At 44.1% G+C, this 25096-nt stretch overlaps 7 protein-coding genes across 11 annotated transcripts in view; 4 read left to right on the top strand and 3 right to left on the bottom strand.

Moving 5' to 3' along the window:
* The first annotated feature begins 480 nt into the window (after positions 1–480).
* On the top strand, positions 481–1607 carry LOC116162313 (zinc metalloproteinase nas-13-like). The gene is made up of 3 exons (XM_031475912.1): positions 481–809; positions 899–1140; positions 1193–1607. Exons 1-3 carry the CDS (start codon positions 505–507, stop codon positions 1492–1494), a joined length of 849 nt encoding a protein of 282 aa, XP_031331772.1. The 5' UTR covers positions 481–504; the 3' UTR covers positions 1495–1607.
* Positions 1608–2485: 878 nt separating this feature from the next.
* On the bottom strand, positions 2486–3068 carry LOC116162315. Its single transcript, XM_031475914.1, has 3 exons — positions 2928–3068; positions 2627–2874; positions 2486–2579 (listed from the first exon to the last, which is right to left on the bottom strand). The coding sequence occupies exons 1-3, from the start codon at positions 3040–3042 to the stop codon at positions 2532–2534; spliced, it is 411 nt and encodes a 136-aa protein (XP_031331774.1). The 5' UTR covers positions 3043–3068; the 3' UTR covers positions 2486–2531.
* Positions 3069–3732: 664 nt separating this feature from the next.
* On the top strand, positions 3733–8628 carry LOC116162310 (leucine-rich repeat-containing protein 47-like). Its single transcript, XM_031475908.1, has 4 exons — positions 3733–4401; positions 4449–4861; positions 8032–8301; positions 8349–8628. Exons 1-4 carry the CDS (start codon positions 3786–3788, stop codon positions 8580–8582), a joined length of 1533 nt encoding a protein of 510 aa, XP_031331768.1. The 5' UTR covers positions 3733–3785; the 3' UTR covers positions 8583–8628.
* On the bottom strand, positions 8580–9547 carry LOC116162314 (CDP-diacylglycerol--inositol 3-phosphatidyltransferase). Its single transcript, XM_031475913.1, has 4 exons — positions 9392–9547; positions 9057–9345; positions 8849–9012; positions 8580–8800 (listed from the first exon to the last, which is right to left on the bottom strand). The coding sequence occupies exons 1-4, from the start codon at positions 9432–9434 to the stop codon at positions 8649–8651; spliced, it is 648 nt and encodes a 215-aa protein (XP_031331773.1). The 5' UTR covers positions 9435–9547; the 3' UTR covers positions 8580–8648.
* Positions 9548–11228: 1681 nt separating this feature from the next.
* On the top strand, positions 11229–13472 carry LOC116162308 (protein phosphatase 1D). Its single transcript, XM_031475907.1, has 4 exons — positions 11229–11663; positions 11711–11830; positions 11880–12002; positions 12052–13472. The coding sequence occupies exons 1-4, from the start codon at positions 11360–11362 to the stop codon at positions 13215–13217; spliced, it is 1713 nt and encodes a 570-aa protein (XP_031331767.1). The 5' UTR covers positions 11229–11359; the 3' UTR covers positions 13218–13472.
* A 3809-nt stretch (positions 13473–17281) lies between these two features.
* The window catches only part of LOC116162151 (protein GUCD1), a 31597-nt gene continuing 23782 nt past the window's right edge, over positions 17282–25096 (bottom strand). The window contains exons 1-5 of one of the 4 annotated variants that reach the window (XM_031475697.1): positions 18555–18605; positions 18181–18424; positions 18009–18135; positions 17672–17966; positions 17282–17628 (exon numbers count right to left, since the gene is read on the bottom strand). In XM_031475697.1, coding sequence (XP_031331557.1) covers positions 17543–17628; positions 17672–17966; positions 18009–18135; positions 18181–18368 — 696 coding nt within the window. In that variant the 5' untranslated portion in view covers positions 18369–18424; positions 18555–18605 and the 3' untranslated portion in view covers positions 17282–17542. Of the gene's footprint in view, positions 17629–17671; positions 17967–18008; positions 18136–18180; positions 18425–18476; positions 18606–25096 lie in introns of those variants that run through there. The other 3 variants (XM_031475694.1, XM_031475696.1, XM_031475695.1) reach the window with 3 other exon arrangements.
* Positions 18637–23058, top strand: LOC116162147 (PP2C-like domain-containing protein CG9801). 2 transcript variants are annotated; one of them, XM_031475688.1, is made up of 5 exons: positions 18637–18924; positions 18977–19194; positions 19242–19622; positions 21510–22073; positions 22120–23058. In XM_031475688.1, the coding sequence occupies exons 1-5, from the start codon at positions 18806–18808 to the stop codon at positions 22959–22961; spliced, it is 2124 nt and encodes a 707-aa protein (XP_031331548.1). In that variant the 5' UTR covers positions 18637–18805; the 3' UTR covers positions 22962–23058. The 2 variants fall into 2 exon arrangements, with proteins under 2 accessions (XP_031331548.1, XP_031331549.1); XM_031475689.1 differs by lacking the exon at positions 19242–19622 and having other exon boundaries at positions 18638–18924.

Here is a 25096-nt window from a genome sequence, read left to right on the forward strand (position 1 = left end):
TCCCAGAAGCATCAAGGTAGTCTTTGGGAAGAGATGATCAATTCTTTCTGTATGCTGGGGGCTATTCCATAAAAATGGACACCCTGTATAATGAGCGAGGAGGTCTTTTTGCTCTTAATGCAGAGAATCATTGAGATACCTACACTAAGTGCAGGAATGGTGATATTAGTATAGTTTTTCGCTTTGTGCGGTAGGAGAACAGATCTTTGACTCCCAATTTCACCAATCAGGAGCTCATAATAAGCACAACATTTTTTTTATGAAGAGAAATTTGGGTTTGTGGTGAGCGAGGAAGTTCCTCTGGCCTGCAATATTAATGTCATACCGATTTTTTCTTCTGCCAAACTAATTTGTATGTAAAGCGCGTTTCTGCGGTTATCAATTGGGGTTACCTTCGGTAGCCGCGCGCGAAAGGCCAACATGCAAAGTGTAGCATGCATAATTAAGTCGATTCTTTGTATATAAACACCCAGGGAGCACGAAACAATACCAAAAGCTAATAGAATGTTAGTCGTAAGTCTCCTACTCTCAGGCGCGCTCTGTGCGCCAACAACCGACGTCTACGAGAAATCTGGCATCAACTTGAACGAGTGGCGCGAGGAGTCCGGCGTTAATCCCGAGGAAACGGGCGAGTACTTTGAGGGCGACATCCTCCTCCCGGCGGACTATTCCAAGAACGGCCTCCTAAACGAAACGTACCGTTGGACGGGCGCGGTTATTCCCTACGAAATTGTGGGCCTGTTCAGCTCTAGGGAGCGGGAGTTGATAGCGAGGGCGATGGGAGAGTACCACAAGCATACGTGCATTAGGTATGTGCTTTTTATTTGAAATTACTGTAGAGATCTGTAATTTTGTCGCTACTCTCTCTATCGGTGGTTTCATAATCTAATCTTGCCAGATTTCGTCCTAAAACCAACTTCGACGCCGACTGGGTTACGATCACTAGCACCAGCTCGGGATGCTGGTCGAGCGTGGGGAGGTCCGGCGGTAGGCAAATCGTCAACTTGCAAAGTCCCGGTTGCCTTACGAAGATCGGGACGACGATCCACGAGCTCCTGCACGCGTGCGGATTTTACCACGAGCAGAATCGCTACGATCGCGACCTCTACGTCGCGATTAACTGGGAGAACATCCAAGAAAGTGAGTATTGTGACCAGATTTCGACCGGAAAACTGACGACCTCTATTCGCAGCGAAGAAGACTAACTTTCGTAAGATCGAGAATGACACGATTACAATTTTCGAGATCGATTACGACTACGGTTCGGTCATGCACTACTCGGCGAAGGCGTTCTCGGCGAACGGACAGCCGACGATCACGACGCTGAAAGAAAACGTCACGATTGGCCAACGCGACGGTTTCAGCGAGAGCGACCTAGTGAAACTAAGAAAGATGTACAACTGCGACCCGACCAATCAAAATTCGATCACGAACGGGTCGATTATTATTGGTCAGAACAGCTTGATCGATCTAATTTCCATATTACTACCGTAGAGACGAAAAAATGAAATTAAAGCGCTCCAGCGATTGTAAAATGCGCATGATTGTTTTATTTGTCGCGCTTGCGCAGCCTCTCGTTTGTTAGGTGAAAATTTACTCCTAATGCGCCGGGAAGTGGGAGTGAAAGGAGGGAGGGGGGGAGATTATGCCCTCCAGACCCAAGGTTGGTATATACCAACCTTGCTCCAGACCCGCCGGTGGATCATGTACATTATGCGCCATAAAAAAGGACAGTGTCATGACACTCCCAAGGAAAAATCATAAAGCTACTAAGGGCCAATTGCACCGTCAAAATTAAGTATCGCTTAAAGTTAAGCATAACTTAATTGCCATAGCAACGATTGTCTTAATAATCGTTGCCATAGATTTTAAGTTCGACTTAACTTTAAGCAAGGCTTAATTTTGTTGGTGCAACTGGGCATAAGTGTCCTAAACATTTTGAGGGGAGAATGTAACACCGAGGGGTCTGGGGGGTATCCCAGGAAAAAGGAATCTATTCCTAAAATGTACTGGAGGGTGTAGGCTGGAGGGTATTCCACACCCCCAGACCCCCCGGTGGATTATGTATTACGCCCCACAAAAAAAGACAGTGCGATGACACTCGCCCAAGGAAAAATCATAAAGCTACTGAGTGTCCTAAACATTTTGGGGAGAGAATTTAACACCGGGGGGTCTGGGGGGTATGGAATACCCTCCAGGAAAAAAGAATCTATTCCTAAAATGTACTGGAGGGTGTAGGCTGGCGGGTATTCCACACCCCCAGACCCCCAGGTGGATTAAGTATTACGCCCCACAAAAAAAAGACAGTGCGATGACACTCCCAAGGAAAAATCATAAAGCTACTGAATGTCCTAAAACATTTTGGGGGGAGTTTAACACCGGGGGGGGGGTCTGGGGGGGTAAATTAAAGAATGTTGTCTTGGAATTTTAATTAATGGGAAAGCTGAAAAGATCCCTCTGTAGTAAGTTGCCGCAATAACTGGACTTCATAAAAGAAATTTATTTTTTAAGTTTTACTTTGCTTTGGTCACTCATTCTTCCACTATCCTGCTTAGTAGACGATCATCCCCGGTCTCCTCCTGTAATTATAAACGCGAATAAACAGCACGGCTTTTTCGCCGCCTACCTGCTGCTGCCAAAAGCACCGGACGAAGAAGAGCGACCTTTCGCATTTATCCATTTCGTTTCCAGCCGTGCACTTAGACAGTATGTAGTTTAGAAATTGCACCCCCTTATCGGCGATTGCCTCTTCAATGTTGTGCGGTAAAATACCGCCCTCTTCGTCCATCCACCCGTATTTGACCAATAAACAGTGCAGGAAGCAGCCGACGTCCTTCTGGCGCGCTTCGTGCAACACGAGCTCGCGAAGTGCATCTGGGGGGTGAAATCGCGCTAGGATTAATCAGCAAAGGACGAATTTGGCTCACCCGAAGCAATCGGCGATGTCTCGTTGCATTTCTGCACGTAGTCCAAATCGGCGATGAAATCCCCTGACGAGGCCGGTGAGGCGATTACAATCAGCAGCACGTACAAATAGCGCATTGCGCCACTAAAAAAATGCAAGTGGGCGCCTTATCGCCATAGAGTTGACTGACCAACGTTTTGCTATCATCGGCGTTCGTGAATCATTCCCGTTGTAATGCGACTCCTTATCGCGTGTCTTCTTCTGGTAAGTGCCAATACATTATTGCGTTTAAAAGTGGATCGAATACGTTTGACAGGTTGCGCTCCTGGAGGCGGCGAGGGCCAATTTCGATATGGAGGAGCTGTTTAAGCAGAAGGACAACGACGTGCAAACGACGAAGGCGCAGAAGATGAATCGGAACATCGGGAGGATGCTGCAATTCGTGAACATCCTGGGGCAGGTGGACACGTTCCTGTCGGAACGGCTCAAGATGGTCATTAGGAAGTTGGCGCTGCTCGCCGAAGATGACGACGCCTATTCCAAGCGTAAAAAAGTTTAAAGGGTTGAATAAAGAATTTTTGATTTTGATCAGTAAGTTTTTGACACGTTCGTACCTCGGCCTTTCCACTCGAATGTGCTCCCTTATTAATACTGTCTGTGACACGCACTCCTGCTGTGCCTCTTCGGGGGAGAGTCTGGAATACCCGCCTGTTGATTAAAGCACATTATACATTTCGAAAAACCTATATTTACGTCCTGCCGTGTACACATGCCTTTAGAAGGATTTTTTTTTTTGTTCGTAGTAGTTCAAACGTACACTCAACAGATAAACTACACCACTTGAAAACCTAACCTCTTTTAGTAGAGATTTTATTTAAAAATGGCCTGGCCAGAGGTATTAACGGCGCAAAACGAAAATCGGCACGAAATTATTCTTACGGGACGCGAAATTTCCAACTCTATTTCGCGAAACGGCGTCGATCCAACGCTTTTCACTTTAGTCAACCTGAATTACCTAAATATACACAGTACGGGCTTAGAGACCCTTCCCGATGCCATCGAAAAGCTCCACAACCTGCAAACGCTAGTGCTGCATTCGAACAAACTGGCGACGCTCAACTCGAAAGTCGCCGGCCTAGACAAACTGAAAATCTTGGACCTTTCGGGCAATCTACTGCACGAACTACCCGACACGCTATCGGATCTATCGCAATTGGTTACCGTAAACGTATCGAATAACCAGTTAAACTCCCTACCCAAATTCCGTACCAATTCAAAGTTGGCCGTGATCGACGCGTCGAACAACAACCTCGGCGCCTTTCCCGACGTGTGCCATCCCGAAATGGTGAGCCTCGCCGAGATACGCTGCAGCAATAATAAAATCGCCGAGCTACCGAACGCGATCGGCGCGTTGTCGAGTTTAAAAGTTCTGCTCGTAAATTCGAACGAGATCAAGGAGGTTCCGGGCGAGTTGGCGAAGTGCGGCAAGCTGAAAGGTGAGATCTGACCGGGCGAATCCGTCCGATTCATTGGCGAGTTTTAGATCTCAATTTGAAGGAGAATCCGATCGCGGACAGGCGGCTGCTCAAGTTGATGACGCAGGGGCACACGAAGAAGATTATCGACTACATTAAGCAGCACGGGGTCACGACGACTGTTAGCACCGAGACGACGAATAAGGGGAAAAAAGGGAAGAGGGCGGTCGACGATGAGGTCGGTGCGCTCACCGAAAGTCTGTACAAAGTCAGCATTAATCATTGCAACGACAATTTAAGCGTTATCGTCCACGAAAACGTTAAGAGTATTCGTCCGCATCTCATAGCGTGTCTAGTTTTAAACGTGACGTTCACCGAGGAGATTTTTAAGAAGTTTATTCAGCTTCAGACTAAGCTGCACGATACACTCTGCGAGAAGCGCAATGTCGCCACCATTGCGACACATGACGCTGAGAAATTGGTAAGTTTGGGTTTTACGCGTGTGGCAAAATGTCGAAAACGTCCTGATTGAGGGGCGAAATCCGTCCTTGACGTCCAAAAAATGCATGAAACACTTGCACAAAACAGTTTCACATTCTAATGCCCTTTACAAAGTGTTTAAAGGGGTAAAATCTGCCCTTGCGGTCCAAAAAACTTCATGAAACACATGCACAACAAAGTTTCACAGTCTAATGGTCCTTAAAAAATGTCTAAAAGGGTGAAACCCGCCCTTGAGATCCAATAAAATTCATGAGACACTTGCACATAAAGTTCCCGTTCTAATGCCCTTTAAAAAATGTCTAAAGGGGTGAAATCTACCCTTGATGTCTAAAAAACTTCATGAGACACATGCACAACAAAGTTTCACAGTCTAATGGCCTTTAAAAAATGTCTAAAAGGGTGAAACCCGCCCTTTAGATCCAATAAAATTCAAGAGACACTTGCACAATAAAGTTTCACGTTCTCATGCCCCTTAAAAAATGTCTAAAGGGGTGAAATCTACCCTTGATGTCTAAAAAACTTCATGAGACACATGCACAACAAAGTTTCACATCTAATGGCCTTTAAAAATGTCTAAAAGGCGTTTAAACCTAAAAGGGTGAAACCCGCCCTTGAGATCCCCTTGATTCATAAAAAACTTCATGAGACACATGCACAACAAAGTTCTCGTCTCCTTAAAAAATGTCTAAAGGGGTTAAATCTACCCTTGTTGTCTAAAAAACTTCATGAGACACATGCACAACAAAGTTTCACAGTCTAATGGCCTTTAAAAAATGTCTAAAAGGGTGAAACCCACCCTTGAGATCCAATAAAATTCATGAGACACATGCACAACAAAGTTTCACAGTCTCATGGCCTTTAAAAATTGTCTCAAAGGGTGAAACCCACCCTTGAGATCCAATAAAATTCATGAGATACTTGCACAAAAAAGTTTCACGTTCTAATGCACTTTAAAAAATGTCTAAAGGGGTGAAATCTACCCTTGATGTCTAAAAAACTTCATGAGACACATGCACAACAAAGTTTCACATCTAATGGCCTTTAAAAATGTCTAAAAGGGTGAAACCCGCCCTTGAGATCCAATAAAATTCATGAGACACTTGCACAATAAAGTTTCACGTTCTAATGCCCTTTAAAAAATGTCTAAAGGGGTGAAATCTACCCTTGATGTCTAAAAAACTTCATGAGACACATGCACAACAAAGTTTCACAGTCTAATGGCCTTTAAAAAATGTCTAAAAGGGTGAAACCCGCCCTTGAGATCCAATAAAATTCATGAGACACTTGCACAATAAAGTTTCACGTTCTAATGCCCTTTAAAAAATGTCTAAAGGGGTGAAATCTACCCTTGATGTCTAAAAAACTTCATGAGACACATGCACAACAAAGTTTCACAGTCTAATGGCCTTTAAAAAATGTCTAAAAGGGTGAAACCCGCCCTTGAGATCCAATAAAATTCATGAGACACTTGCACAAAAAAGTTTCACGTTCTAATGCACTTTAAAAAATGTCTAAAGGGTGAAATCTACCCTTGATGTCTAAAAAACTTCATGAGACACATGCACAACAAAGTTTCACAGTCTAATGGCCTTTAAAAATGTCTAAAAGGGTGAAACCCGCCCTTGAGATCCAATAAAATTCATGAGACACTTGCACAATGAAGTTTCACGTTCTAATGCCCTTTAAAAATGTCTAAAGGGGTGAAATACCCTTGTCTAAAAAACTTCATGAGACACATGCACAACAAAGTTTCACAGTCTAATGGCCTTTAAAAAAATGTCTAAACGGGTGAAACCCGCCGTTGAGATCCAATAAAATTCATGAGACACTTGCACAAAAAAGTTTCACGTTCTAATGCACTTTAAAAAATGTCTAAAGGGGTGAAATCTACCCTTGATGTCTAAAAAACTTCATGAGACACATGCACAACAAAGTTTCACAGTCTAATGGCCTTTAAAAAATGTCTAAAAGGGCGAAACCCACCCTTGAGATCCAATAAAATTCATGAGACACTTGCACAATAAAGTTTCACGTTCTAAGGGCCCTTAAAAAATGTCTAAAGGGGTGAAATCTACCCTTGATGTCTAAAAAACTTCATGAGACACATGCACAACAAAGTTTCACAGTCTCATGGCCTTTAAAAATTGTCTAAAAGGGTGAAACCCACCCTTGAGATCCAATAAAATTCATGAGATACTTGCACAAAAAAGTTTCACGTTCTAATGCACTTTAAAAAATGTCTAAAGGGTGAAATCTACCCTTGATGTCTAAAAAACTTTATGAGACACATGCACAACAAAGTTTCACAGTCTAATGGCCTTTAAAAATGTCTAAAAGGGCGAAACCCGCCCTTGAGATCCAATAAAATTCATGAGACATTTGCACAATAAAGTTTCACGTTCTAATGGCCTTTAAAAAATGTCTGAAGGGGTGAAATCTACCCTTGATGTCTAAAAAACTTCATGAGACACATGCACAACAAAGTTTCACAGTCTAATGGCCTTTAAACAATGTCTAAAAGGGTGAAACCCACCCTTGAGATCCAATAAAATTCATGAGACACATGCACAACAAAGTTTCACAGTCTCATGGCCTTTAAAAATTGTCTCAAAGGGTGAAACCCACCCTTGAGATCCAATAAAATTCATGAGATACTTGCACAAAAAAGTTTCACGTTCTAATGCACTTTAAAAAATGTCTAAAGGGGTGAAATCTACCCTTGATGTCTAAAAAACTTCATGAGACACATGCACAACAAAGTTTCACATCTAATGGCTTTAAACAATGTCTAAAAGGGTGAAACCCGTTTCACATCTAATGGCCTTTAAAAAATGTCTGAAGGGGTGAAATCTACCCTTGATGGGACACTTGCACAATAAAGTTTCACGTTCTCGTGCCCCTTAAAAAATGTCTAAAGGGGTGAAATCTACCCTTGATGCCTAAAAAACTTCATGAGACACATACACAACAAAGTTTCACAGTCTAATGGCCTTTGAAAAATGTCTAAAAGGGTGAAACCCGCCCTTGAGATCCAATAAAATTCATGAGACACATGCACAACAAAGTTTCACGTTCTAATGCCCTTTAAAAAATGTCTAAAAGGGCGAAATCTACCCTCGAGGTCTAAAAACCTTCAAATTTTTGTTGTAGCTCGGTGGGAACTTGGTATACACCGCGCTTCCGCCGAATGACCTACGCATCAAGCCCCTGAACGGTGGCCAAGAACTGACCGGCGCCCAACTATTCAAAAAGCTTCAGCTCGAGGCGGAGAACCTACGAAAGGAGAAGAAACGCAACACGTACTCGGGCATTCACAAGTACTTGTACATGCTCGAGGGGAAATCTCTGTACGCCTGCCTTACGAATACGACCGGCGACGTGATATCGTTCCCACCAATCACGAACAGCGAACTTACGAAGGTGAGTCGAGCCCGCTCTTTCTACAACTGTACGATGACGCCTTTCAGATGACCATGTCGACCACGTCCCTACTCATCGAAGTGACCGGCGCCGGCTCACAGGGAGCCTGTAAAAAGGTGGCGGACACACTGATCAAAGAAATGGTTCCGCTATTCGGGGGGAGCCTAACTATACAGCAGGTGAAAAACGTTGACGTCGACGGTAATCTAAAGTCGGTGTACCCCTCACGAACCGATCTAGTTTTCGACGATAACAGCGGCATCGCCGTGCTACGAGAATAAGTTACACGTTTTTTAATGTTTCACAATAAAGCTATACATTTAACAATACTCTTTTTGGAATGCCCTTTACTCGCGTTTCTCGCGTCGACGTTCATTAACGTCGATAATGGAGAGATTCTTGCTGGCGACGAACAGGTGCAGCAGTGAAATTCCGGATTTGATCAACGCCACCGGAGTGGACAGGTAGAGGACTATGCGGTAGAGAGATATACCTAAGACTGGAGAAACGTTACGATTTGTAACACGCACACGCCCTCGTGACTTACTCAGCGGGCCCTCGGTGAAGTGCAACAGGTAAAGGGCACAGTAAAATGCTTCGTTACCGAAGCACATCCAGAAGAGAACGGTACGATTGGTGTAGTAGAGGTTCATGATGGGATTCTCGGACATGTCGACGAATTTGTGGCTACTTTTCCCTTGTAGGAGCGAGCTGAAAGATTTAATTATCCCCTTGCGCGTGCGGTTTTTAATTACGTATGAAGGAAGATCCAGTGGCAGGCAATGTCGATTGTCATGGAGAGAAGGAGCCAGAACGAGTACCGCGGGTAAAACGAAATGAGGACGGCGCACAGGCACATCGTACCGCAACGGTCGGTGAGCTGATCGAGCATGGCGCCAAATTTCGTGCTCTGATCGAAGTATCGTGCGGCGTATCCATCGAAGGCGTCGAGAAGGGCGGAGAGGACGTAGCAAGCGGTCGCCACTACGTAATTCGTGGGCATAAAGTAAAAGGAGATGATCGCGAGGATTATCCGCCCGTAACCTGCAACTAAACACTGTAGGGATGTAATGCATTTAATTAACGTTACCGATAATGTTTGGCACAAAGAGGAATATATTTTCCGAACTCATTTTTGTAGTTTTAACTTTACATTTCCACTTTTGTGGTTTCGTATTGATTTAATTTGAGATTTGCGCCAAATCGGCGCTAGATGGCGCTACGCCGAAATCACTAGACAATTCATTGTTATATACAGGGCCGCCATGCTCAGAAAGTCCCTGACAAGGCGCGTCCGAGAACGCTAGATTTTTACACCGTACATTCTGATGCAAAGTTGATTCTTTAGTGCTACATCAGTTGCATAACATTAAAACGCTTTTTACACCTGAATTGGGTCTAAACTCTCTGATAAGTGTCTAGACGGAACCCAAATGACATAAAAAGCTTTTAATCTACTCTAAAGGATATAAGAGGGCCTTGAAAAATATCGAAGGATTGCCAAGTGCATTGAAATGCTTTAATGATAACGACCATAGGCGCTTTCTTTCGGTGATCCAAACGCGTTTGGATTGTCAAATCACGTTCTTTCGAAGTGTGATCTTATGATCATGATTGCTAAAATCGTGAACAAACTGAACATAAAAGTTTTATGATCACGAATTCCTAACCTATAAATGCAAGGATATTTTTGCTCAAATGTTCGATTAGTCAATATTTGTAACTGAAGAGGAGCATAATTGTGCAAGTACTTCCACTTGTATTTAAATTATTTTCATAATCCAAACAAAAAATACGTAATTCGAATGCAAATGTGTACTATACGTAAACTTAACCATACTTTGATTTAAATTCGCGCGTTCTTTCGTAAAACGTGATCCTACGAATCACGATTTTGAAATCATGATTGCTAAGCAGCCGAAAGAAAGCGCCTTAAGTTTACAAGGTCTTGCCGTTGTTTAGTCGCCTCTTACGACAAGTGGTGCCTCCACTACTGGGAAATTCTGCTACCCGTCCCAGTACGGGAAAAGCGCTTTACAGCTTTTCTAATTCAAAACGTTTCTGAAACTGATATGCTTTCTCCAAAACTAGATGGGCCCTAAAAGCGCGTGGGGGTGCTTAAGAAGCTATAAAAAATACAATTAGATCCTTCTAAGGTCTCTCTAGAGCAAATAGTCCATGAGCTGGTCACAGGGTGTTCTGGAAAGCACCAAGTGGAGCTCTAAGATGATTTAAAAGACATGTAAAATATTCTGCCTAGAAAACTCTGGCAGAAACCTAATATGCTCAAGACTATTTGGTACAAATTTCATTGCGCTCGACGTGCAAACAGCTATGAACGTTTTAAGAAGTAAATTTAAATGTGGCAACGCCGTCGCATAGCAATTTTCATAGCAGTACCCGAGACACACATCCACTGTGTAAGAGACACTGCTTATACAGGGTAATTCTTATTTTGTTTATTATTACATAAGTGTCAAAATCTGTTTTAGATTTAATTAATTGAGAATGTCCATGTTGTAGAATAATGCGAATAAGGCGCCCCTACAAGCTGAAAACCCAAGACTTGCTCTTAGTGACACTGCTCGGTGTTGTTAGCGGAGTGTACATTTGGAAACCGTTCTTCGAGCCGAAGCCCGTCGCCATCGAGAAGAAACCAGAATGAACGGCCTCGTCAAGCTAGCGAGATCCCCATTCGGAAAGTTCGTGGGAATGTTCAGCGCTATCTGCGGCGGTTACTACCTCGTTTCACACTACTTGCGACCGTACCACAAGCGATGGCGAATGAGGGAGTCCGAGGCTTTCGCGAATCAGGTTTACGACTTGGAAGAGCGACAAAAAGTAGATTAGTTGTTGATTTTGTTGTAATAGTTTAATAAATAATAAATTTGATGCGTTTTGTTTTTTTGGCGGGAGATGGCGCGCGCACTTGACACACTTAAAAATTGACAGTTACATTTAACCAAAAAATGTGAGAGGGAAGGTTTTTAGTGTTAAAAATAATAGAATTTGTACCTGAAAATTGGTTTTATCGCTGTATTTATGTTTGGATGTAATTATGCCCGCGTCTATCGGTGTTAATTTGCGTGTGACTGGCAACTGCTGCCAAGGCGGGAGGAAGTACATGGAAGATTTTTTTTCTGTTGCTTACCAACAAACTGAGGATGAGAGGGATCTCGAGTACGCTTTTTTCGGCATATACGACGGTCACGGGGGTGCGGAGGCCGCGCTGTACGCCAAGGAGCATCTGATGGAGTTAATTGTTAGGCAGAAGAATTTCTGGAGCGATAACGACGAGGATGTTTTGAAAGCGATTAAGGAAGGGTACATAGCAACCCACTACGCTATGTGGAAGGAGCAAGGTGAGTGAGGAGACTCAGTAATGTGTTGTTTACCCGTCGTGCTTTAGCCAAATGGCCGAAAACACCGTCCGGACTTCCGAGTACGGCCGGCACGACCGCCAGCATAGCGTTTATACGGCGAGGGAAAATTTATATCGGTCACGTGGGCGATTCTGGAATAGTCTTGGGTAAGTTTCGCGTAAACGGCGAACGTTGCTTTACATAACACGCTTTTAGGTTACCAAAACTCGGATTCGCCGGATTGGTTAGCGAAACCGCTAACGAAGGATCACAAACCGGAAAGCGCCGGTGAAATACAACGGATTAAGCAATGCGGGGGGAAGGTGGTTTCGAAATCCGGTACGTTAGCAATTCGGCACGGTCGTCGTGCTTATCTTTGCGGTTTTAGGTGTGCCTCGGGTCGTGTGGAATCGTCCACGGTTGGGACACCAAGGTCCGATCCGTCGCTCGACCCCGATAGACGAAATTCCGTTTCTGGCGGTCGCGCGCAGTCTCGGCGACCTGTGGTCGTACAATTCTCAGCTGGACGAGTTCGTGGTGTCGCCCGATCCGGACTGCATGGTGATCCCGATCGATCCGAACTCGTTTCGGTGTCTAATTTTCGGCACGGACGGCCTCTTCAACATGCTAAAGCCGCAGACCGCCGTGTGCATCGTGCACGGCGCGGAGAGGCACAACGAAATCGCGGCGTTAAGCGACGACCGAAGCAAAGTGTGGATCAATCCGAGCAAGTTTCTGGTGGAGCATGCGTTAGATCGGTGGTCCGTGATGAGAATGCGCGCCGACAACACCTCGGTCATCACTCTCCTGCTCGACCCGCCCGGCCCGCCGCGTGCCGAGGTGCTGCAAAATCGCAAGTGCAAGGCGTATCCGGATAGCGGGCTAGAGATAGTAACCCGCTTCGAGGGCGGCGCGGAGGCGGCCCCCAAGCGACCGTTCGCCGACGAAGACAAGCCGAACGTCGATCAGAACATCCAAGTCAACAGTAGAGAAGTCGGCGAGGCGACGACGTCCCTGAAACCCACATGCGAAATTAGTACAAATACAGATCTAGAACGGAACATACCAAAGAGTCGCGAGAGTCTGAGCTACGACGTGCGCGAACCCGAAAACGTCCAAATCCACGAGATCTCGTCGAGCTCGAACGACGAGGACGCGCCCGAGACGACGAAGACCAGGCCCAAGATCGACCGCACGTGCAAGAAGTCGATAACGCAAACGCTCAAGATCCAGAAGAAGTCCAAAAAATTGAAGGAGGAGGTTCTCGCCGTGCGACAGCTCCGGGTGCGGACGAGGTCGGGCGCCGCGACCGCCGAAAAGGTGTGGACGAACGCGTCGATTTTCCTGCGGAAACGGAATGTGCTTAGAACGTCGCGGTTGGAGGGACCGTCGCGCGCCCGACGGAGCAACTTGGAGAACACGAAGAAGAACGAGACGAAACAGAAAAAGGAAAGCGTACAGAAACGGTTACGCGGCCGACCGTTGGAGATGAAGAACAACGTAGGATATCTACCGAGATACGGATTAAGGAAGGACTTTAGTAGTAGTAGGTAGAGGAGGCGTACGAAGAATTCTTGTGTATTTTTACAATTTTATTTTTGCATTAATTTTAAGTCAATTTTATTTTGTACGATAAGGAGTTTTTAACAAAATTAGTTCGTAAGATTCAAGACTTTGGTGCCTTTTTGTTAGTTTTCGAAATTTTACCGAGCGGAATCGTTTATTCACGTTCAATAAAGAAGAACCTAATGCATATTTTCTGTAATAAAAAGAGAACAAAAATAGGAAAATAAAAATTATTTTGTGACATCGTTTTTTTCAATTGTTTCTATTCATGTTGCTTACCCGAAAAGAGGTTTGGAATACAGAAGAAAGGCTTAGTTTTCTTCTCTGATTTTTTTACGCATTGCATTGTAACAGGTAAGGGAAATTTACACATACCGCTTCATAGTAAACGTGAACGAAAGTATGTCGGGAGATAAAGGCGATAACCAGCGCGCATTTCTAACAAAACGCAGCTCGACAATGTTGCCAGTTCTAAAAAATGCAACCATGCATGGAACTTCACATCAACTCCCTGATAACTTCTTAACGCGAGCTGTCAAATTTATTAAATTTACACGGCCTTTTCTCAATCGTAATTTTGATGCTTCTACGTATTAAATATATCCACAAAAGTGTTTCCTATTTTCCAATCGTTTCCAATGTTTCTTGTCAGCTTTAGGACAATAATTAGAGGGAGAAATGGTACAGATTTCCATCCAAATAGGTCTGCTCTTGAGAGAGTTATACGTAATTCAATAAATAAAATATCGATTTTGTTACCAAAAAGGCATTTGCCATTATTGATCGAAACTCTACCGCAAGAAATTTGGCAAGTGATTTAATAAAACCTACTGCCAATGTTTTATTGGTCAGTTTAAAAGCGTCGCGGCGCAACGAAGAGGAAGGGTGGGGGAAGGGGCTGATGATTTCAATTACGATCTTAATAACGGGGAGTATGGAATACTCGTCCCAGCTATACCAATCCAATATACACGAAAAGCTTAATAGTACGAAAAGGAATTTTGAATGTCTGTTTCTGAGACGGTATAAGGTTGAGGATATTCCATAATGGCACTTTCCATACTAATTCAATGTGTTAGAGAGAGAAAAAGCATAGGCACGATGGTATGATCTCTCTCTAACACATTGACATATTAAAAGGTCTATCCATTGCCAGAGAGGGTTGCAATTTTTGTGGTTCATTTGTTTCTGTGACATGGTTTTGTTTAATGGGCCCACAAACCATCCCGTAACTGCATAATAAGATCCCTCTCCCCTTCCTGTCAAATTAATTATAAAGTTATGAAAAATCTCCCAATTTATATCTCTCCACCCATATACCATCATCCCTACACGAAAATCTTGATCTTGAATTTTTCAAAAGTTCATGAAATATTTTTGTTTCTGTTTAATGAGTCCCCAAATCAGCCTAGAATTGCATAAAATTGCCCCTCTCCCCCTTCCTGTCTCAAAATTATTTAGAAACCTCCGCCCTAACAGGCAGTGAGACTGTATTGATAGGCGTCGGTTTAGTCGGGAAGGAAAGTTCTTGAATGAGTATCTATAATGGGAGGGGGGGGGGGGTTTTTTCTGTGAGGGATTTTGTTTAAAGGGTCCACATAATATTGCATAGACCCCCCCCCCCAACTTCCTGTTTCAAAATTATTAAAAGCTCTCGCCCTGATATATGAGGGTAACCATCTATCATCTATACCCATTGCCAAAGTTACACTTTTTATGATTCATGAAATATCTTTGTTTCTGTGACTGAATTTGTTTAATGAGTCCACAAATCACCCCATAAAAAAACTCCCCCTTCCTTTTCTGTCAAAATTATTTAGAAATCTCGCCCTTACAGAGTAGTCTGTATCTATCCATTACCAGGGTTGGAATTTTTATGATCCATGAAATTGTTTTTTGTCTCTATAACTGATTTTGTTTAATGAACCATCCCATCATTGCATAAAAAGATCCCCCCCCCCTTCTTGTCTTAAAATTATAAGATTATTGAAAAATTTCTCAGAATACCTCTCCACTCCACCCCAATACACGAAAATTTTGGTAGTAAGGTACGAAAAGGAATAATTAAGAATATTTATGACTGTGATGGTATGGGGGGGGGGGTGTATAAATCTTAAATTCATTTGCCAGTAGATACAAGAGTTCATGAAATATTTTTATTTCTGTAACTGATTTTGTTTAATATGAGTTCCCGAACCACCCTATGGATTGCATAAAACAAACCCCTCCCCCCTCATGTCTCAAAATTATGTAGAAATCTCGCCCTTACAGAGTAATTATCTATCCATTGCCAGGGTTGCAATTTTTATGGTTCATGAAATATCTTTGTTTCTGTGACTGAATTTGTTTAATGAGCCCATAAACCACCCCATAAAAAGACCTCCCCCCTCCTTTTCGGTCAAAATTATTTAGTAATCTCGCCCTTACCGAGTAATCATCTATCCACTGCTATAGGGTTGCAATATTTATGGTACATCAAATATTTTTGTCTCTGTAACTGATTTTGTGTAAATCAACCACCCCATCATTACATAAAAAGATCCCCACCCCCTCCCTTCTTGTCTCAAAATTATATGATTATTTAAAAATCTTCCAGGATACCTCTCCATCCCAGTACACGAAAAACTTGATAGTAGGTATGAAGGAATAATATTAATATTATTTATTACTGTGATGGTATTGGAGAGGGGGAGGGGGAATATGGATTGCATAAAACAAACCCCTATCTCTCCTCATGTCTCAAAATTATTTAGAAATCTCGCCCTTATAAGGTATAATCATCCATCCATATTGTCAAGGGTTGCAGTTTTTATGGTTCATGAAATATCTTTGTTTCTGTGATTATGTTTAATGAGTCCACGAACCACCCCATAAACAGATCCCCCCCTCCTTTTCTGTCTAAATTATTTAGAAATCTACTCGCCCTTATAGGCAGTGAGGGGTGTATTGATAAATTACGGTAAGGGTATACGCAGGCGTCGGTTTAATCGGGGTGTATTGTGAGTGATTTTGTTTAGAGGGTTCACAAACCACCCCATAATTGCATAGACATCCCCCCTTCCTGTTTCAAATTTATTAAAAGCTCTCGCCCAGGTAGGGTAACCATCTATCATCTATCCATTGTCAGAGTTGCAATTTTTATGGTTCATGAAATATTGGTGTCTCTGTAACTGATTTTGTTTAATGAACTACCCCATCATTGCATAAAAAGATCCTCTCCCATTCATGTCTCAAAATGATTTAGCAACATCGCCTTTTTATATGGTAATAATCTATCTATTGCCAGGGTTGCATTCCCCCCCCCCCTCATGTCTAAAAATTATTTAGAAATTTCGCCCTTATAAGGTAATCATCTATCCATTGCCATTGTTTCATGAAATATCTTTGTTTCTGTGACAGATTTTGTTTCTTGGGTCCACAAACCATCCCATTATTGTATAAAAAGACCCCCCCCCCCGCGATTGTTGTCTCAAAATTTATAGCTATTGAAAAATCTCCCAGAATACCTCTCCAGCCACCTTAGTACAAAAAAGAATGTTGAATATTTGTTTCTGTGATGGTATGGCTGGGAGGTATTGCATACCCCTCAGTGGGGTGGGGGCATACAATACCACCAAACCAGCAGAGTGCCCTTTTGAGCAAAGAAGAATATGATGATTCTATCTATTTTACTCCTATCACTTTCATAGCAACAATTCTTTGGGAAAAGGATCGCATATACGGCCCAGATTTACCAGTGCTATGTTCTCCCCAAACACGATTTAGAACCCTGCCTACTGCAGAAGAGAACGTACTACCACGTGATCTTCGGGGGTGCCATAGGTGCTCAATTTTATTTAATGAAAGTGGGGTTTTCAACCCTTGTAAATTTAACTAATCCGTGCGTGTTTCTGAACCAAAATTAAATAAGAGAAGAAGGGGAAGACGTGTAGCCCTAAATTACTTCAAGTAACAACAGTTTAAGACAAGGTTTTAGAGCTCTGTCCATGTAAAAACATTTCATTAATTTAAATTCGTATTCTTAATCGTTTTAAGGTCAATAAAGAAGAACCTAATGCAAATTTCGTGTAATAAAAAGAGAAGACAAACATTTTGAATTATTTCTAGATATATTATGGCACTATAGTGAGGTTTAGTTGCCCCCCCCCCCTGCCATCGTCCTATACATCTTTATTTCTCCTCTCGCTTTGACATGGTGAGTTGGCTGTGGGGTTTAAAAATTGTCAGGACTAAAGAAGACACTCAGAGGCGAGTCGTTGGTGGAGGGGGCTACTTAACCCCCCCCGCCATTATTCAGATACTAAATTCCTTAATCATAAATCAATTAAAATTAGATCTTCGTCAGTTCCATACGATTTTCGAGCATCCTCGAGCGCATCAATCGACATCACGCACACCCCTACAACCGAGGCGGTTAATCGGTCAAGAATTCAAACACTTACGATTGTGAAATGAGGGATTGCGATAGTACACCTTTCGCCTCGACTTGTTATAGCCGCACAAGACGATGTAATGCCCCTGATAGCCGGCGGGCCACGGCAGGCACTGTCGCAGCTCCAACGAGACCTTGTTCAACTTGCACAGATCGCACGTGAGCAATCGCGCGTTAGTCAAAACGATCGCCGGACCGTTCAGCCGGAGATGCCTCAGGATGGTTACGATCTCGACGGATCCCTCGTGAACGTTAATTCCGTACATTTTCGCCTCGCCAAATCTACTATTTATTCGTTGTTCGTCCTACACAAAAGAATCATGAACGAACTTTTACGAGATGCATACCTTCGCGAGGACCGTGCGGTAAAAAGCGTTACTGTGGTAGCCGGGGTGTATTCCGATGGTCACCGTGTAAAAGTTGTGATCGACGTTGTATCTACGTAGAAGGTAGCACAGGTCGATGGTCCACGTGCTGAAATCGCTCAACTGGTTTAGTGGCTCGATTGCGGTCCTTTACCTTCGGTGAAAGCCCTCGTCCTTGCAAACGCTGACGAAGTCGCGCGTAAACGATTCCCTGTCCGCTTCGGTGAGGACCATGAGAACGCATGCTATTCCGCAGTCCCAATCGTAACGTTGCCGAGAGTGGCGTAGGTTTATGAAGACCTTTTCGGGCAGCTCTCTCAGATCCACCACTGATTCTTCCATGAGAGGCACGACTAGGAAGCAGTTGCGGGTGTTAGTCGTTTGAAGGTAAACATAACCTGCAAAATTACAATTTAAATTATTTTTCAAGGGCAAAACGAAACTAATTACGATGATGCAGTACACCAATTTCAATGGAAATTAAGTAATTTTTTCACACTCTACTCGATACCATAAGAAGAAACTAACCCTGTATATTAGCGTGACAGTAGTTCTAGTGTCCCATTCATTGAATCTACCTACAACACTAATTAATAGTTCCGATATTCCGATCGTAGTTCACATGTGCCAAGGATCTCATTAGCAAAACTGACCCTCCTAAAAAAACTTGTCCTCGAGCCAAGAGGCAGTTCCTCGTCTTTGTTTCCAAAGGGGGGCGAGTTGTGGTGATCGTCGTCATAATTCGAAGATGCCAAGCAAAAAGAGACACTAATCACGTAATGCCTTCCCTCCGTAAACGAGTGTCGAGCTACTTCCGACAACTCAGCTTTTACAATGAGCCACGAGAGAAGAAGTACAACGTCAACGAGAACTCCTTTGTGACGAAATACTTGGAAGGGTATATCCGTTGTTGTGTCGTTGTCACATTGATTTCTCACGCTAATTCGTAGACAAATCACGGTTAAGGATGGGTCGCCGATTTTGTACGGTAAGAATCCGACCGACTTGCCGAATTACGACTTGGGTTTGTACGATGTCGGACCGACCACAATCGTTGGGTGCTACTCGGGACCCAACGGCGGACTGACGACGGTTAAACGAACCGAAAAGCACCTCTCAGTGCCCGATACCGATATCGACTTCATCGACACCCAAGACGAAGTCGAAGGTAACTATATTCCGCGAGTCGTAAGTAAGTACACGTTTTCTTGTAAGTTCCAGTTAAAAAGACGTCGCGTAAGCACGTCGATAATACGACGATGCTTATAAAGGTGGCGGGTCAGGAATATTTAGTTACGAATCGTAAAAAAAAAGAGAACAAAAGTCACAGTTTGGGTAGCTTGTCCGACTTAGAGGTCGAGAAAACTAAAATTTGTACCGATAATAATAATAGCGTAACGGTTAAGTGTAAAAACCAGGAGATCGCCGCCGGTCGCGGTCGACAGGAGCAAAACGAGAGGAGGAAGGGCGTCCTCGTCGTCGACGCCACCCCCGCGAGGCCGAGTTACGGATTGTCCAAATCTAAAAGTGAGGGCAATCCGTTTCAGCAAAAGAAAAAGGGGAAAATTGTTAGGCTAGCGACTCGACCCAGTGACGGTAAATTTTATTGGCTCGCGCATGCGTTTTTGACGTTGCTGTTGTGCATGTGCATGCGTTTTCGTGATGTAGATTTAGGATGCGCGTTCGGAGTTGTCGAGGTCAAAGGATCAGTTTGCGTTATCAATTAATTAAGCTAAAATTGAAATTATAGTCTCTAAAATGACAGGGGGGCGAGTGGGGGAGACAACCTTTGATGATGAGCAAATGAACATTGAATGTTTCTCTATCTTGATACCCCCCAGACCCCCCCGTGTCTACGTTCAGTGGTACTTTTTGAAAAAGGGATAAGTGAGCGTATCATTTTGATGGACAATGTAATACGGGGGGGTCTGGGGGGTATGGAATACCCCCCAGGAGCAGGAGAGAGAAAGATTCAATGTTCATTTCCTTATCATAAAATCTTGTAGACCCCCCGGTATTACATTGTCCATCAAAATGATACGCCCCCTTATCTCTTTTTGAAAAAGTACCACTCAACTTAGACCCGGGGGGTCTGGGGGGTATAACACTCCCCCAGCGCATCCGAGACTTTTATGATGAGGAAATGAACATTGAACCTTTCTCTCTCTTGATACCCCCAGACCCCCCGGGTCTACGTTCAGGGGTACTTTTTGAAAAAGGCATAAGTGGGAGTATCATTTTGATGGACAATGTAATACCGGGGGGTCTGGGGGGTATGGAATACCCCCCAGCGCCTACAAGATTTTATGATGAGGAAATGAACATTGAATCTTTCTCTCTCCTGCTCCTGGGGGGTATTCCATACCCCCCAGATCCCCCAGTATTACATTGTCCATCAAAATGATACGCCCCTTTATCTCTTTTTAAAAAAGTACCACTCAACTTAGACCCGGGGGGTCTAGGAGGTATAATACCCCCCCAGCGCATACAAGATTTTATGATGAGGAAATGAACATTGAATCTTTCTCTCTCTTGATACCCCCCAGGTCTACGTTCAGTGGTAATTTTTGAAAAAGGGATAAGTGGGCGTATCAATTTGATGGATAATGTAATACCGGGGGGTGTGGGGGGTATAACACTCCCCCAGCGCATACAAGAATTTTATGATGAGGAAATGAACATTGAATCTTTCTCTCTCTTGGTACCCTCCAGACCCCCCCAGGTCTACGTTCAGTGGTACTTTTTGAAAAAGGGATAAGTGGGCGTATCATTTTGATGGACAACGTAATACCGGGGGGTCTGGGGGGTATGGAATACCCCCCAGTGCCTACAAGATTTTATGATGAGGAAATGAACATTGAATCTTTCTCTCTCCTGCTCCTGGGGGGTATTCCATACCCCTCAGACCCCCCGGTATTACGTTGTCCATCAAATTGATACGCCCCCTTATCCCTTTTTGCAAAAGTACCACTGAACTTAGACCCGTGGGGTCTGGGGGGGGGGTATAACACTCCCCCAGCGCATACAAGAATTTTATGATGAGGAAATGAACATTGAATCTTTCTCTCTCTTGTTCCTGGGGGGTATTATCCCCCCCCAGACCCCCCGGTATTACATTCTCCATCAAATTGATACGCCCTCTTATCTCTTTTTGAAAAAGTACCACTGAACTTAGGCTTGGGGGGTGTAATACTCCCCCAGCGCATACAAGAATTTTATGATGAGGAAATGAACATTGAATCTTTCTCTCTCTTGATACCCCCCAGACCCCTCGGGTCTAAGTTCAGTGGTACTTTTTGGAAAAGTGGGCGGATCATTTTAATGGACACTGTAACACGGGGGGGGGGGCGGGCTGGGGGGGGGGTATTGAAATAATTCGTGACGATTTAGTAAATTGATCCTTTGACATCGGTGGCGCATGGAAATTATGCCTGACACGAAGATTTCCGTCGGCTAAAGTTACTAAAGCGGCGTAATTTTTAGGCGCAACAGGCGGGGGCGAAGACGACCCGATCCTACCCGAGAGTTGGAATCGTAAAACCGATTACGCGTTCGGAATTTCCGATTCCCTGTACGACAGGAACCAGGTGACGAAGAATCGCAACGGCGACCCGATCGCGGATTGCTTTGGAATAATCGCGCGAGGCGATTCGGCCATTCTCGCGGTGGCGGACGGCGTGAACTGGGGGGAGAAGGCGAGTATCGCCGCGAAATCTGCGATACACGGTTGCCTCCACTACCTCGACAAGACGATTTTTAACGACACCAAACCGTTCGACGAGATTAGCGCTTCCAAGGCAGACGCGATTATTAGTCAGAATCGTGTGAGTAACACTCGAGAGGTTTTCGTTTGTCTTCTACGCGCGTTCCACTGCGCACACGATCTCATCTTGGAAAATCAGGGGATGCTTACGACCCTAACCGTAGCCGTAGTTCTACCCTTGAAGGTGAAGGACGAGGTGGAATCCGTGTGTTGTGTTTGCAACGTGGGGGACACCCTCGCCTACGTTTACTCGCACAAGTACGGCGTGCGCGAGCTAACGAAAGGTAAGTTAACTCCGCCCACTTCCGCTTTTAACATGAACCCGCCTAGGCTCGCACGACGTCAACTGTAATCGAGACATGCGCGACGCCCTAGGCGCCCTCGGTCCAGTGGACGGCATCAATCCCGAACTAAGCAACCTAACCCTTTCGATCACGACCGTCCATAAAGGCGACATTATAATGGTGGCAAGCGACGGACTGACGGACAATTTCGATCCGAACGTCTGCAAGTTCACCGTGAACACAAAGGACGCGCTCAAGCCGAAGAGAAGCGTCGCGAAAGACGCCCACGCGACCTCCTCCAAGGAGGCGGCGCCCGCGAAACCGCCGCGCAAAACCAAACCGGAAAACGTCAAGACCACCGACAATCCGCTAAAAGTCCAATTTCTGCGCGAGAACTCGCTCGAAGCGGAGGGGCGCGCCCACTCCACCTTCAACCCTCGCCCGAGACAGCCGCCGGTGAAAACCGGCGCGACGTTCGCGCGCTCGAAGACCTCCCTAGACATGCGTGCCGGCGCGAAGATCATCCTGAGGAACGAGGACGGCGTGCCGTTCGTCTCCCCCGTCCAACGCTACGAAATCTCCCTGCTGCTGATGGAGGACATCCTAAAGAGGGGCATATCCGGCCAGGACCTGCAGTGCACGACCGCGAAGAAGGCGTGCGAGAACCTGGTGAGCTTCGCATTCAGTATATCGTCGGCGAAACGTCACACGCTCGAGGACGCCGACCTCTACTTCGACAACGTGAACGGCGTAATGGTCGAGGTGTCGCAGCAGGAGAAGAAGCTGCGCAGGCGCAAGGGGCTCGAGCGCGTGCAGAACCTTCCCGGAAAGTTGGATCACGTCAGCATCGTCGCGTACAACGTCGGCAACTACGCGCACGCGTACTAAAAGTGCAATATTAGTCTTCGCATTTACTTTGATCTCGTCTTTCGTACTTTTATAAGTCAGAGTATTTTACTATACTAAAATAAAGCTCTATTTTGCATTGCAGCTCGTTTACTTTACGTGTAGGATGTAAGTGACCAGTAACTTCGCTAATTTTAGGTTAAGTTACTAATTGTTATGTTCTGTTTGTGATCTGTAATCTATATATACACTTATTCTCTATGTTTAATTCGAGATTTGTTTTCTGTCGATGTTAACTTTTTTAACGAATAAATTTGTGTTTCCATTTATATACTGAGCAGTCAAGGGCGAGATTTACAGGTTCAGGTAGATAGTGACTTCTACGCTCCTGATAAGAATGATTGGATTTCTCTGTGAAACCAGAGGGGGTGTAAAACGTGGCGGCTGCAAGGGTATCCTAGCCATCAAAGGCACAGCAAGTTTGAAAAAGACGTATCATGTTCTCCTGATACAAACTACTCTTGAAGAAATGGTATCCGGACCACGGGAATGCAACACTTTCCTGATACAAATTCTAATGAAAAGAGGCATCAAGATTACAGGAACGCCAGAAGGTGTATTGGACTTATTGAATGAGATTTTTTTTATATGTCATCCTGATACAAATTTATTCCTATACAAAATTGAAGTGAGAAGGTATCGAGGTTTTCGAAGAGATATTTTCCTACAATTTTCTGTATAAGAGACATACGTTTGACATAATATATGCTCCCCTAAAGCACATAGGAGAGATTTTGTGCTCTCCTAATACAATTTTCGTGTACAAATTTAATGCAAGGAATTGGAGAAGAATTATACCATAAAAATAGTTGTATCCGGAGGTCCTTATGTTCTCCGGGCACAAAAGACAGTTGAGTATTAAAATCACAGGAATGTAAGAAGATCTAGACGTTATTGAATGGCGTTTTCAAATGTAATTATGCTCTCCTGATACAAAATTCATTAAAAAAGTAGGTACATGTAACAAAATCTCAAAGCCTTTTTTTTATAAATGCAATGAGAGTGCTAGGAGTAATAGAGAAAGAACTACCAAGTCCTCCGAGGCCGAGGGTACTCTCTCTGAAGCTGGGGGAGGGGGATTCCATACCCCCCAGTAATCCACTTCTCGAAGGAGAAAAGGAAAATTTTTGACTGTCTTTTCCCAAAAATTATCGCATGCGAGCGAACGATTTTGAAAAATAACGTAATACCGGGGGGGGTCTGGGGGGTATGCAATGCCCCCCGCATACCACTAAGTGACTACCTTTGGCAGATTGCCATGATGAGCGCGCTAGGGAGAAAGAATGATCATTCTCCTCTTTATGCCGAGGATAGTCTCTTTGCTGGGGGGTATTCTATACCCCCCCAGACCCCCCGGTCATACAATTTTTCTTTAGCTTTGCAATCTTGCGATAATTTTTAGAGACTAAGCAAGAGGAAAGAAAGATTCGATTGTTTTTTCCCAAAAATTATCATATGAGTGAACGATTTTGAAAAAGAACGTAATACCGGGGGGTCTGGGGGGTATGCAATACCCCTCGCATACGACTAAGTGACTACCTTTCGCAGATTGCCATGATGAGCGCACTAGGGAGAAAGAATTATCAAGCTCCTCTTTATGCCGAGGATAGTCTCTTTGCTGGGGGGTATTCCATACTCCCCAAACCCCCCGGTAATACACTCCTCACGGGAAACGTTTAGCGTTATAGCACTCTCGTGATAATTTAGAGACAAAGCAAGAGGATTCGACAGCCTTTTCCAAAAAATTACTATGAGAAAAGTATAGCAAAACGTTAAACGATTTTGAAAAAGACATTTCGCTATTATGTTCTTTTGATACAATTTTGTTTTTTCTCACTTAACGATCACAGAAACGCAAGAAGGTGCAGAGCTTATCGTAGGACATTTTCTCAATCATTATGTTCTCCTGATGCAAAACGTTCAAAAACTGTACCTAAGAAGCTATTAGATCTTTAATAAGTTTGAGGGAGAATCTCTTACGTATCATGTTCTCCTAATTATTTACTAAAAAATTATGGGCACTAAAGAAGGAGGGGGGGGGGGAAGAGGAATATCTTGGTGCGTTATCCTGATACAAGTTATTCTAAAAACTGAGTTGTGTTACAGTAGATGTCTAA

Source organism: Photinus pyralis, unplaced genomic scaffold (assembly GCF_008802855.1).
Source record: "Photinus pyralis isolate 1611_PpyrPB1 unplaced genomic scaffold, Ppyr1.3 Ppyr1.4_LG10, whole genome shotgun sequence".
Taxonomy (NCBI): domain Eukaryota; kingdom Metazoa; phylum Arthropoda; class Insecta; order Coleoptera; family Lampyridae; genus Photinus; species Photinus pyralis.

Bases quoted from the DNA above. Each gene is read 5' to 3' on its own strand.
- LOC116162313 (XM_031475912.1), top strand. From the start codon at position 505: ATGTTAGTCGTAAGTCTCCTACTCTCAGGCGCGCTCTGTGCGCCAACA. The intron at 810-898 runs GTATGTGCTTTT...TAATCTTGCCAG, and splicing joins CACAAGCATACGTGCATTAG to ATTTCGTCCTAAAACCAACT. The intron at 1,141-1,192 runs GTGAGTATTGTG...CTCTATTCGCAG, and splicing joins CTGGGAGAACATCCAAGAAA to CGAAGAAGACTAACTTTCGT.
- LOC116162315 (XM_031475914.1), bottom strand. From the start codon at position 3,042: ATGCGCTATTTGTACGTGCTGCTGATTGTAATCGCCTCACCGGCCTCG. The intron at 2,875-2,927 runs GTGAGCCAAATT...TTCACCCCCCAG, and splicing joins GACATCGCCGATTGCTTCGG to ATGCACTTCGCGAGCTCGTG. The intron at 2,580-2,626 runs GTAGGCGGCGAA...TTATAATTACAG, and splicing joins GGTGCTTTTGGCAGCAGCAG to GAGGAGACCGGGGATGATCG.
- LOC116162310 (XM_031475908.1), top strand. From the start codon at position 3,786: ATGGCCTGGCCAGAGGTATTAACGGCGCAAAACGAAAATCGGCACGAA. The intron at 4,402-4,448 runs GTGAGATCTGAC...GGCGAGTTTTAG, and splicing joins GAAGTGCGGCAAGCTGAAAG to ATCTCAATTTGAAGGAGAAT. The intron at 8,302-8,348 runs GTGAGTCGAGCC...GACGCCTTTCAG, and splicing joins CGAACAGCGAACTTACGAAG to ATGACCATGTCGACCACGTC.
- LOC116162314 (XM_031475913.1), bottom strand. From the start codon at position 9,434: ATGAGTTCGGAAAATATATTCCTCTTTGTGCCAAACATTATCG. The intron at 9,346-9,391 runs GTAACGTTAATT...GTTTAGTTGCAG, and splicing joins CTTTGTGCCAAACATTATCG to GTTACGGGCGGATAATCCTC. The intron at 8,801-8,848 runs GTAAGTCACGAG...ACGTTTCTCCAG, and splicing joins CTTCACCGAGGGCCCGCTGA to TCTTAGGTATATCTCTCTAC.
- LOC116162308 (XM_031475907.1), top strand. From the start codon at position 11,360: ATGCCCGCGTCTATCGGTGTTAATTTGCGTGTGACTGGCAACTGCTGC. The intron at 11,831-11,879 runs GTAAGTTTCGCG...ACACGCTTTTAG, and splicing joins CGATTCTGGAATAGTCTTGG to GTTACCAAAACTCGGATTCG. The intron at 12,003-12,051 runs GTACGTTAGCAA...TTGCGGTTTTAG, and splicing joins GAAGGTGGTTTCGAAATCCG to GTGTGCCTCGGGTCGTGTGG.
- LOC116162147 (XM_031475688.1), top strand. From the start codon at position 18,806: ATGCCTTCCCTCCGTAAACGAGTGTCGAGCTACTTCCGACAACTCAGC. The intron at 19,195-19,241 runs GTAACTATATTC...TTTTCTTGTAAG, and splicing joins CACCCAAGACGAAGTCGAAG to TTCCAGTTAAAAAGACGTCG. The intron at 22,074-22,119 runs GTAAGTTAACTC...GAACCCGCCTAG, and splicing joins CGTGCGCGAGCTAACGAAAG to GCTCGCACGACGTCAACTGT.